We start from the raw sequence: 13,476 nt of genomic DNA, 5'->3' as shown, positions 1-13,476 counted from the left end.
GATAAAGAACACAGACAGAATAAAAAGGTAACTGGCAATGAGGAACAAAGTTGTGTAAAGTGGAAGCAAGAAAGATCTTGTTCTTTTTCACATTTAATCATTTACGATACTAACTCAGAAAAGCTTTCTTCAATCCATAAACATTCATTAGACTTAATTTCCCACAATTCTTAGCAATAGGTTTACTGAGTTTTGAAAATTAGATCACACAATTGGAGGATGTCCAGGTTAGGGAATCTGACACAAAGAATGATCAAAAAGGGAAAAAATGATTATCATTTCCTATTATTTAATTAGGAAAAAGATCTCGATATTCTACCAGTTGCATGATCTAAAGAAAACAATTATCCCTTAAGAGGTGGAATCTTAACAGAAAGTGAAAGCTAATAAACTTATCACTGATCATTTCAGCAATTTTAAATTTAAGCAATAAGTAAATGTGGGAAACCTGAAATTAAGTACTAAAACAACTTGTTTTTTTAATGTTTGGTTACTAATTCTTAAACTGAAATACTTTATGAAATAAGGGGACAATACAGCAATTTACAAGACCTAAAAGTGTTATTTTTAGAAATAAATTCAGCTAATGATCAGAGAAATACTTCTTTTCAATATTACACCAAAATTATGTTTCCTTTATATGGATCTTAAAAGTTTTGTTCAGTGCCACCATGTGGTAATTTTTTGTACTGGTACTGTATGCTCAAATACAATTGTTTATGAGGCATCAATTTCAACATTGCATACAGGAATACATATGTACTACTTCTGATTTTAATATTTTCTTTGCATTCTCAAATGCTGCATGAATTAACTGAAATTAAAGAAGATGGAGAGACTATTTTTTTTGAAATCTAATAAAACATTACAGATTGAAAACATACGTGCTGTGTTCTGGTCTGGTCCAATCCCGAAGTATATGAGTGAGATGTATTCAAAGTGAAATATAAATCAGCAGAACCACTCCAGTTTATGCTCATTGTGAGTCTTTGCATACTCATGCATATATGAAGCATTTGGAGAAGTGATTTTTCAAAGCAGCTAGTGCAAACAAAATGCTCCTGTATGAAGCACTGAAGCAGCTATGTCAGAAAGCCATATGTGGCTTTTGGGAAGACTTTTCCAGCCTCCCCATGCACAATTGTTTTGCTAATATTCTCGACAGCAGTGTTGTCTATGCGTGCACACAGTCTAGGCAATGGTTGAGGCAGCTGTGTTGAATCTTCCGTGGATCCAGATCCTTACAGCTGTCTCCATGCTGTGAGGAGGGGCACTTTGTTCATGCCAACAGGCTTGGCTTTCTGTAGTTTTCCATAGTCCTAGTATATATTCATTTACTTTCATAAAAAGCATTTTTGTTTGCTTCAGAGTCTAAAATGATTTGAGAAGAAACAAGAAAGCAAATATATATTCCAAACAAGTAAAAATAAGCTGGTCTCTTGGAAAAATTCAGATTTGCCTCCCTTTCCAAATGCAATTCAAAGCAGCACATTAAAGGCTGAGCTTCAAAAATGCTAAAATTCTTTCTTCCATGCATATTTTTAGGTACAAAGCCTAATGATCAAATAGAATCTAGGCAGGCTTAACTTAGAGGATTTGGAAGGATGTCACCGAGAAATCTCCTTTGTCTGCCAGTGCAAGCTCTAAGCGGTGGGAGAAAGCCTAGAGGCACTTACTGATCATGCATCTCCATCAAAGAAAATGGCCTCACAAAGCTGGTTGCTCCTTGAAGGTTCCTTTTTAATCATGCATAACGAAAGGAAGCTTTCCTTTTGTCACTTAGCCTATGTCAACCCTGCGTCCCATTTGTATGGCATGCATGTACGTGCCTGTACTTCTTTTCAAACCTTTGTCTCTGCAACCCATGAGCTCCTGCAATAAAGGACTCCCTACACTTGTTAACCTGGGTGATTCTAAACCTTACAAAACATGAAAAGGAAACATATTCTGGATTTATTTAAAAATAATCCAGTTATACTTGGGGAACTAGGCCCCATATACATATTTTTTTTAAAGGCATGTTAAGTGGGATGCTTCAAACAGAGAGAAACAGAAAGTATTGTTTCCCTCCAGTAATCAGCTATGAAATCAGAGGCAGGAAAGAGGAAAGAAGGAATCTCAAAACATTCTGTTCTTTTTTTTTTTAAAGAGCAAATAAAATGCAACCTTTTCTCCTTCTCCTGCCTCATCATGATAGTCACTGACATTTTTCAATCAATATGGACAGCCATTTGTCCAAAATGGTGTAGGGTTTCCTGCCTGAGCAGGGGGTTGGACTCGATGACCTCCAAGGTCCCTTCCAACATCATCATCATCATCATCATCATCATCATCATCATTATCATTATTATTATTATTATTATTATTATTATTATTATTATTATTATTAGCTCTTTGGGAAAAAGATGTTGAAACTAGTTAATTTTAAAAAAACTACAAAAAGTATTATCTCCAGCCTGTATACAAACAGCATTATTTTCATTATATTTATTTTGATTCCATTTTTTTAAAAAAATTATCAAAACATAAAATACAAAGAAAAATGAAAATAGTGGAAAATTTCTTGAAGATGAAGAAGGTAAAGTGAGAAATATTTAGGTTTAAACAAATCTATTGATAGTAAAAAAAAGTTAATAAAGATTTCCACTATTGATGCCATTTAATTGAAAATGAGTGGATTTGGGGAAAAATGTAATAACCTAATATTAGAATGTGCACTATAATAGATCAAGGAAAGCACTAGAGAACAATGGGGTGAACTGTTGCTATAGCAACCTGGTAAGAGATACTCCCAGCATGACCACAATACAGTAACTTTAAAGTAACATTCCAGCTAAACCATTTTCTTAATATTATATCAAGCTTTTTCCCCCTTCTCTTCTCAACTCAATAGAAATTTGGAAAGATTTTATGTAAAATGAGATTATTGGGCACACTGTTTGTCCACCATCAGGATAACTCTCAGAAAACTGAACAGAATGGGTCCAAATTTGGTACTACGTGGTGGATGAAAACAACAAAAGTGAGGTTGAAAATGAGCTGGATCTCTCTTGGGCAGGTGGAGACAAACATTACAGAAAAAAAATCCCCAACACATCCCGATGGGAGAACTAAATGGGTAGGGTCTTGGAACACTGCCAACTGCTCCCTTCTTAGCCCCCTCCCAGCTTACTCCTGGTCCCATGGCCCAGAGCAGAGCATGTGCACCAACCCCATGCTTCCTAGGGCACAAATACACAAACATACAGACGCAACACAAGTGGAAGCGAGAAATACACACAGACACAGACAAAATATGGAATTATAAATGCCTCCTAGGGCCATTGTTAGTAAAGGGGTTGGAAAAATTCCATAAGCCACAGTATGCCAGTTGTTGCTGTCTTATTGCTAACCCAATTATTCAGAATATTTAAATTCCTACTTTATAATATATAGTGTATGATATTGTTACATTAATAACACAATATCAACAATTACATAAGCCATGACAGAAATTTGTATTTCTGGTGAAGCTAAAAAATTTTTTTATTTAATATCTAGAAGCCTTAAAAACAATCAAGATGGGTTATGGCAGGGGTCCCCAACCTCTGGCCCACTACCAGGCCATAGCTTATTCAGAATTGGGCTGTGTGAGTTGCTGGCTGGAGCACGCAGCTCAACTTCTATGAGCGGCAGGCCGGCAGGGGCTTGCACACATGCACGCCAGCCTGCTGCTCATGCCGGCCCGCCATTTGCACAAGGGCTGCATGCATGCTCGTGTCGGCATGCCACTCACAGGTGCATGGTCGCGCAGCCCGGTTCCTCTCTCCCCCCCCCCACAAAGGTTGGGGAACACTGGGTTATGGTTTACCAGCCAGTCTATTGAGCCATGCTTTTCTTAACCAGTTCTTTGCTATAATAAACATTTTGTGCTGCTACCCTTAAATATGAATGAGCACTTCTGCTCATAACCCAACTACCAGTAAACAAATGTAATGCTTACACCAACCTACAGAATCAAAGATTCATATTGCAAACATGTTATGAGGCATTAGTCAGCGTATGTCACAAATGTTTAAAGGCCTTTGAAAATTGGACAACAGTTTATGTAAAAGTGCAAGAAGAGCAAGTGAGTGAGAAATCTCGAAACGTGTTCTTAATATTTATACAAAGTATACATGCATATGGCATGATTTACATCAATTCTAAATCACAATGGCTTTTTTAAAAAATATAAATAAATTCACATTTTCTTAACCCACTTTGATATTTAATTCCATACCCTTCAAAAGATACTGAGTTCAAATGCTCTATTTTCACATGTGTAACAAATACATTTGCATCACGTACTTCTTTGTACTTTACCATTTAAGATTAGAACACATGGCAACGCTTATGAAATGCTTCAATATGCTGTGATGTTGATTCATTCCATTCCTTTTATTATTTACAGTTGAATTTGGCTGGCATCAGCCATTGTTTTGGGGAAAAAATTGCATACCATCTAGAAAACCTTTTCATAAAGTTTTTTCATAAAAACAACTCTTTGGCACTGAAACAAAATAGGAGAAATTGCCATTGCCATTAATCCAAAATACAGCCAAGGTTTAAACCATGTTAGTGCAATTTTTCCCATCTTCCCTCCTTCATTAATGTGAGGCAAGGCAACTGCTGCTATACTTATCCCTTCTAACCATTTGATCCTCTAATTCTTCACTATGACAACCATATTCTCTAATGTATGCCTACCCCCAGCATAGCACCAAATGTAAAATGTCAGAAATATAATGGAGGGGATGAAATGTCAGGAAAACTAAATGACAGCCTTGTATTAAAAACACATATTGTTGACAATTCATGGCATACTCTTTTACATTTCAAACACAGATTAAGGACACATGGACCCAGGCTTGTGATTTTCATTTCCCACAAGGGAGGGGGTGCACAAGGGAGGAAGAAAGAACAGCTCTCTCTTGGAAACACAGCATGAATATGTTATCTAAATCAGCCTCTCTGATTAATGATGCACCCAAGATGGCTACCATCAAGCTGTGCTGCAACTCAGTACTATAGTCACATTATCCACATTTCATGAATATGTAATTAATTTTAAAAGCCTTACTGTACTGAGCCATGTTTTTCTGCTTAGATTGTACCCAAGAGGTGTAGTGACTCTTAAGTATAAATTGTTGTACAATTAGCTCCATCTGCCTTCTTTGGTTATTAAAGCCACTGACATATTTTTTTTCCTGTAGCTTAAGATGAAACACCACAGAGTGGTCCACTTTCACAATACAAAGAAAGAAAGCAGTCAGCCTATAAGAACAGAATAGTGAATGAAAAAGAGAGTAGAAGAATACCTTTCTGAACACAAGGAGGAAGAAAATAGCTGCATTATTTGCATTATACTACAGGGAGAAGTTGTCTGGATGGACAAAAACATATGAGTTTTAGAACAGAATAGATTGGAAAGGAGCTGGATTGAATGAAGTTAATCACCGGACCTGAGTCATGGGCCTTGACAGAAAGAATGGCAAGCATTTTGTTTTCCCTCACTGAGGTCCAAATAAATATTTTGAAATTAAAAGTGCCAAGATTAATTTAGGCTCAGGAAGGGAATATCACAAAACCAGCACATGCCCTTCCAAAACCTTCAAATCAATTTGTTAAGAGAATAGTTGGGGGCTCTTAAGGGTAAGGATAGGGATTGTTTCTTAGAACCCACCTGTTCCTATTCCCACTCTAAGCCTCCCCCCCCCAAAAAAATAAATCCATGAGCACCCATGCTTTCAGGTAATATGACAGAGTGACCAGATGGCTTTGCTTGGCCCTGTCCCGGAATGCAGTCCTCGGCCTTCCAAATGCTACTCAGTCCTGCAGAATGCCCAGAAGAATCTGACTATGAGGTAATCTCCATTACTATTCCCATTTTTCAGGTTTTGGGGAGAGGAGGAGAATAAAAAAAGAATCATAGGAGCTCAGGATTCAAAGACACATCCATATTTCAGCTGACAACTTTTTGTTGAAGAACAGCAGGCCACAGTTAAATTCCATCATCGCCTATGAAAAATCAAAATCACAATCCTCATACAGTATATCAGCCCCCAACACCATTCCCATTTATGGGCATTGCAGTACAAAGAGCTTTTTTTTAACCGTCTTTCTTACACTTCATAATCATTTTTACTGAGCAGTCATAGACGTAGAAGTGAAAAATTGAGTTTCATAAATGTACCGCGTTATATAAATTACTTACTCTTCTAAGCAGGCACAGTACCAAAACATTGCATGTAATGGATAGTAAGATATGCTTTGGGGGTTTCCTTGTAAACTTTTCCATATAAGACCATGTCTTGCCACAGCTATTTCATTTACCTGGTGCTTCTCAATATTGGCAACTTTAAGTTGTGTGGACTATCCCAGCCAGCATTCATTAATCTGATATGATTTTGTGCCCATCAGAACCATCCTATATCTCCTGTCAATTCACTTGCAGTAATGCAGGAGGGTAACTACAAAATCCTAAATTACAGGCCTCACAAAGGAAAAAAATAATAATAAAAGAGTGACCTTTTAAAAAAAAGGATATGCACAGATCACTTGTATATTATTTTGGTGTCTGCATATATTAAAATCACAGTCATCTCCCAATACATGTTGCAAGCAGATTGCCAGAACTGTTTACCATACCATGTTGGCTGCCATCTGTAATTTTCAGCTACTGCTGACCTTTCTATAATTTCTAAACTCCATTTACCAGCTGTTACTACATAGGCAAGCTAGCTAATAACGAAGCAATAATTAAAAGTTTCTGATGCTGAGAAGATATGCAAATGGCAGTGGTCTCTGAGGACTTTAGTGCCGAATAGCTGATTACCCAGTCACTGTTGCACATCATAATCTTTTCCTAGTGTTGAAATCTTGCTTTTATAGTAAATAAGTTTGCAAAGAGCCATGATATTTGAGAATGGAAAAATCAGGAATTCCCAAAAAAAGAGTATGGAAACATATCACAGGGTTTTTGTTTTGTTTTTTGTTTAATTAATTATGTTTTTTAAAAAATGAACAAGCAAGGTTTTCTTCTTCTTTTCGTTTTTGTTTTTTTCCCCACACACACTATGTCTTTATATCATAGATACCATTTCCCTTTGTGACCAGAGGAGTCCTCATTCGGTGTCAAGGATTGACATTCACGGACGTCTGAGTCACGAACGATTTGTACTTCTTTTCCGTTTACATTCCCGACCTTTTTTCCCTTCCCTCTACTGTCTATCCAAAGGATGGCAAAGAGAAGCCTATGGAGGAAGTGTCTGCTGGAATTACCCTTATCAGGCCTGAATAAACAGACTCTCCCACCCTTTTATGCTCCTGGCTGTGATTTAGCTCATTTTCCAGGCACACAATAGAATTGATTCCTCATGTTGGACAACTTCAAGAAAAGGAAGGAGCCAGAGACTTCCCAAGTAAGGAATCGCCTATATGCTCACAGCCCACTGTGAGACTGTGACTGCAGCAAGAGGATAACAAACTGGAAATTGCAGCTGTCAGACCCATTTATTTCCTATTTACTTAGCTTGTGTGAAACCCACAGAAAGGTTGCAAATGGTGATTATGTGATGCTGCAATAATCATAATCGTGAGCTAGGTACCCAAATGCCCAGAACTGTGATCACTTGACTATGAGGACACTGCAATGGCCAAAACTTTGGGGACAGGTAGTAAGTTCCTTTTTCAGCACCACAATAACTTTGAACAACAGCTGACATAAGCTGATGACTACCTGTATTTATATTCAAAACTGCCAGAAAAAATAACCACACTGAATGCGTTCTGGACATTTAGTGGCAATGTCATAAAGCTGAACAATGGACAGCCATTTGTGCAAAATGGTATAGGGTTTCCTGCCTGAGCAGGGGGTTGGCCTAGATGACCTCCAAGATCCCTTCCAACTTTATCATATCTTATTGTATAATTCTTGAAGATAATTTCACTTATAATGAAACAAGTATCAACGTTTCCTTTTTGCCAATTCTTAAGCATTACTAAGTCTTTTATTGCTGTAAACCATACAGAGTGGGCTTTGCATATGATAGTAACTGCTGGGATTCTTCATGCTTCATATTGAACATTATGTATAATTCCCTTTATTAGAAGAACTGCAGACTTACATATGGGATAGACGTCAATAGACATCAAGGCTGACACTGAATTAAATTAATAAAGACAGGCTTTCCCAGATTAGCTGGAAACTCTTAATGGTTCATTCTGATTGATAATTATTTCATTGGCTGATTTTGCTAATTACTGATTGATTTATTTTAATAATGGTTTTAAATTGCCAAATTGATATATGTTCATTCTTATATATATATATATCATTTTTATAAATCTCTTTTCTATTTTTGCTCCCTTATTTCTTTTTTCTTGGTTGCACTTTAGAATCTCTAAAATAAACCAGAGAGAGCAAAAGGGAGAAAGAATGTAGGGATGTTTAATGCTCAGATTTGTTTGAGATTAGAGCAGTTTATAAGCCCTGAAAAATATCTAAAGAGCATCCATGGATAAGAGTATATTTGAACCTGGGTCTCCCAAGATTTAGTCCAATACTTTAAACATACCGTATTTAAAATGTCATATTGGCTCTCTTAAAATTTGTCACATTCACACTCAACTTTGTCGTATCAAACTGAAACATCAGTTTTACTCCACATTTGACAAATATGACACAAGATACTTAGCAATAAATCAACCCAAAGATAAAACAAACACTTGAAGGAATGTGACATTCCAAATGGACTGTTATATATAACAGTAGTAATAGTAATAATAAAGTTGGAAGGGATCTTGGAGGTCATCTAGTCCAAGCCCGTGCTCAGGCAGGAAAACCTATACCATTTCAGACAAATGGCTCTCCAGTCTCTTCTTAAAAACTTCCAGTGTTGGAGCATACACAGCTTCTGGAGGCAGGTTGTTCCACTGATTGTTCTAATTGTCAGGAAATTTCTCCTTAGTTCTAGGTTGCTTCTCTCTTTGGTTAGTTTCCATCCATTGCTTCTTGTCCTGCCTTCAGGTGCTTTGGAGAATAGCTTGACTCCCTCTTCTTTGTGACAACCCCTGAGATATTGGAACACTGCTATCATGTCATCTCTATTCCTTCTTTTCATTAATCTAGACATGACCAATTTCAGCAACCATTCCTTATATGCTTTAGCCTCCAGTTCCCTAATCATCTTTGTTGCTTTTCTCTGTACTCTTTCTAGAATCTCAACATCTTTTTTACATCGTGGTGACCAAAACTGGATGCAATATTCCAAGTGTGGCCTTACCAAGGCATTGTAAAGTGGTATTAATACTTCACGTGATCTTGATTCTATCCCTTTGTTAATGCAGCCCAGCACTGTGTTGGCTTTTTTGGCAGCTGCAGCACACTGCTGGCTCATATTTAAGTGATTGTCAACTAGGACTCCAAGATCCCTCTCACAGTTACTACTATTGAGCAAGGGTACCACCTATACTATACCTGTGCATTTGGTTTTTCTTGCCTAAATGTAGAGCCTTACTTTTTTCTCCATTGAAAGTCTGTCAAGATCCTCCTGTATCTTAAGCCTGTCTTCTGGAGTGTTGGCTATTCCTGCCAGCTTGGTGTCGTCTGCAAATTTGATGAGTTCCCCATCTATCCCCTCATTCAAATTATTGATGAAGATGTTGAAGAGCACTGGGCCCAGAACAGAGCCCTGGGGCACCCCACTACACACTTCCCTCCATGTAGATGCAGTTCCATTGAGGATCACACGCTGAGTACGGCCGGTCAGCCAGCTACAAATTCTAGACCACCATTACGATAGATAGGGTGTAAAAAGATAGAATAGTTCATCATCCAACACCAGATGAAATAGTTTACGGAATGACTTCAGGTTCAATTATATAGATTCGACTGGAACCATCCGTCGGGTTTGTATAAAAAAAAACGTAAAAGATCTCTCACCACTCCTCTTAGAGATCGTTATATTATTCGGAACTCTAGGAGCATTACTCTTGGGCATGAATAGTTGGCTTCCTTTACAGACATGATTGTTTAAATGCCACCTAGGCTCATTGTTGCTTTAGAGCAGAGGACCCCAACCCCCAGTCCATGGCCTGGTATGGGAATCGGGCCGCGCAAAAAGCAGGCAAGCGTGCAAAGCTGCATATGCACAAACAGCATATGCGCAAAACCGTCTCCTCTCCTGCCCCTGCCACTACTTCACAAAGCTGGAAAAGTTTGGAACCCTTGCTTTAGGGAGCACCACTGTCATTCTTTCATTCTAAAATTACCACAATGAGAAGATTGTCTTTATGATCAAAATTATAGCAGCAAAATTATACTTGCTAACAGATATTGATGAGTGCATGGTGAGTCCCTAGACATCAATGATATCCAGAATCACGATCAGAAGTTAATTTTCAAGCAATGTGTGATTTAACTAATTGAAGCCAAGAGCTGAGAACAAAGTGTGCAATGAAAATATATAATTTTGTTATAAAACTAAAAGGGTTGCTTACTTGTATAGGTAATATTCAGTTTGATCCACCTGCTCACATGAAGAAATGTTATCTATAAACTAAGGGAAAAATAGTTTAGAGATGATCTTAGGTAAATCATCAACAGCCACTCAGATATGGCTGAACATAGCATGGTCAGATATAACTGCAATATAGAAAAAATATCACTTTAAAGTGGCATAGAGATAAAATTATCACTGTAGCACTTTCACTTGATTTACAATTGTTACCCTTACCTGAAAGAAGACTAAAAACCAGACTAAAGATTATTTTTATGTTTAATCTTCCTTTTTATGAGGAAATAGTCTTGAAATAAGGAACATGTTCCTTTTAAGTATATATGATGATAATTATTAATATCATTAGCCTGATTATTACTATATATAACAGTGGTGGCGAACCTATGGCACGGGTGCCAGAGGCGGCACTCAGAGCCCTCTCTGTGGGCACGCGCGCCGTCGCCCCAGTCCTAGGCCTTCAGCTGGGTTTTATAAAACCTTTTCACTTTAAGCCTCTTCCGCCGTGTGCAAAAAAAAAAAAGGTTCAGTCAATTTCAACTTCTCATGGGAAAAAAAGATATTGCAAAGTTGATTGATTGAACTTTTTAGTCCCACCCAGTCTGCTGTTACCACCGCAGCCACGCCCACCCAATGGGCCACACCCACCCAATGGGCCACACACCCCCGGCACTCGATGATGCGTAAGTGGGTTTTGGGTTGCAGTTTTGGCACTCAGTCTCTAAAAGGTTAGCCATTACTGATATATAGTAACATAGTACTAACATGACAGTATTATTAGGAACAAATTCAGGAGCATCCAGAAATTGTGGATTTAGGCTTTAAAGGCAAACACTAAATGGAACAAATTGGTGCACAATAAAATTCTTTTGTACCAGTTTTCTGAACAATTTTGTTTTATTTCCTCTCACAGGTGGTTTTCTGAAGTTTTTGTTCCCAGCAATCAGTAGTCAATCTGCTACCATTGAAGATACCCAGATTTTATTATGCTGCTCATAAAAATGCCTTCACTTGGGGGAAAAAAAGTTTTTACTTTTGCAGGATCCAATCTGAGCCAGTCATCGGGACCAGAGGTTTAGTCTTCCAAGCTATCTTCAGGGAACTTCTCTCTAGCAGAGTGGTGACTCACTCAGATTGGATCTTGCAACATTATCCTGGGACACGTATGTTGGCCTTCATTCATTTTTACTTTTGCTGGTATCTTCTGGTATGTAGCTTGGCACTTTTGGCTGTAGGAAAAGGCAGAGCTGGATGGCGGAACTAGGAGAGTCATCAGCCTAGAGTCATTACGGTCCCAAAATTAAGTCCATCCCTCATATATTCTATTGACCCTTATTAGGTGCCAATTTAGTATTAAACTTTTGTTGACTAGATTCTTGTATATAAACTTGAGCAATAAATCTTCTAAATTGCAACTTTATGGTCCTGATTCTTTGCACCTAATACTGGCAACATAAAATATGGCACACAAATAATGTAACTGCAATTGGAATAAAGAATGATTCTATATTCTTTTTTATTTAAAAAATCTGGACTAAGACAGATTTTAAAAATGTGAGAAATGGGTAGCAAAATCTCAAGAGAGTCACTCAAATAACTTAGTCCCATGCCATGTAGAGCTCGATGGATGACAATTGGCATCTTGAATTGTACTCAGAAACCAGTGCAGTTCATGTAGCAGAATTGTTATATGGACACATTCTGGTACACCCATAGCTACTAATGCTATTACAATATTAAACATTACACAAATATATTCTTAATTACATGTCCCTGTGACCAGGAAAACTTATTTTTCATAAGTTTATCCTCTAGGGCAGGCATGTCAAACTCATGACATCATGTAATGTCACGCGACGTATCAGAACTTTTTCCCCATTGCCGGCAATGGGGTGGGCGCGGTTTCCTTGTGATGCGTTCGGCCCATGGGCCGGCAGTTTGACACTCCTGCTCTAGGGAAAAAAATCAGGAAAAAATTAGAAACTGTTTTAATTCATGTGACCCTTATACACTAGCAATGCTTTGCACAATAATTTTACTTATAGAATTTAGGGAATGAGGAAATGGAGTTTGTTCTATATATATATATATATATCCAAGGAAAGCCATGTCTGTAATATATGAGAAAATAAGTCATATCAAGTCAAAGTAGATAACTCCCAAGGTCTTAAATAACTATCCTGGTATATGTAGAAATCAATTGTATACATATAGCAATTCAACTAAAATACTAGTTTAAAATATCAAGATGTTATTTTATCTGGATTATTTTTGTTTTAATTTAATTTAATGTCATGTTCTTACCCGAGATAATGTTAAAGAGCTGACCGGTAGTTTTTTTTCATAGGTTCTGTCCATCAAATTGGCTAAATCAGCTGCAGGGGAAAAAAACATCTTTAGTTTTTACTCATTAAAGTTATTGGATGAAAAATCAAGAAATGAAAACAAAGTACGGTAATTCCAAAAATGGCCTTCTTTCACACTACATCTTTACAATGCAATAAGGCAGTGTTTCTCAACCTTGACCATTTTAAGGCATGTGGACTTCAACTCCCAGAATCCCACAGCCAGCAATGCTGGCTGTGGAATTCTGGGAGTTGAAGTCCACATGCCTTAAAATGGTCAAGGTTGAGAAACACTGCAATAAGGTGTCATCTAGGCCTGAGAATAAACACAGCTGTACAACTCATGGGCCACAAAGCAACACTTGCTGCATTGCTTAGCTGTTTGATGGCTAGCAGAGCAGCAGCAGCAGCACTGGAGTTGGTGATGTAGGTGAGGCCTGGAGGCATTTGGCAGTGTATCTGTTGGGGCTGGCAGTGCCAACATTTAGTAGCAGTGAATTTATTGAGTTTTTTTTTTTAAAAAAAAAAACACAAATGCCAGTGGGCCCCACCAGGGTGCTTGGTCGTTAAGCAAAGCAGTCACTTAGTAAAGC

At 37.7% G+C, this 13,476-nt stretch overlaps 1 protein-coding gene across 1 annotated transcript in view; it reads right to left on the bottom strand.

Moving 5' to 3' along the window:
- MRPS27 (mitochondrial ribosomal protein S27) overlaps positions 1–13,476 on the bottom strand; it is a 50,376-nt gene that overhangs the window by 29,508 nt on the left and 7,392 nt on the right. Inside the window, exons 3-4 of the mRNA XM_015818541.1 lie at positions 12,843–12,913; positions 10,522–10,580 (exon numbers count right to left, since the gene is read on the bottom strand). Coding sequence (XP_015674027.1) covers positions 10,522–10,580; positions 12,843–12,913 — 130 coding nt within the window. The remainder of the gene's footprint in view (positions 1–10,521; positions 10,581–12,842; positions 12,914–13,476) is intronic.

This window comes from Protobothrops mucrosquamatus, unplaced genomic scaffold (assembly GCF_001527695.2).
Source record: "Protobothrops mucrosquamatus isolate PMUCROS unplaced genomic scaffold, P.Mucros_1.0 scaffold762, whole genome shotgun sequence".
Taxonomy (NCBI): Eukaryota; Metazoa; Chordata; class Lepidosauria; order Squamata; family Viperidae; genus Protobothrops; species Protobothrops mucrosquamatus.
This window is presented reverse-complemented; position numbering and strand designations above follow the sequence as displayed.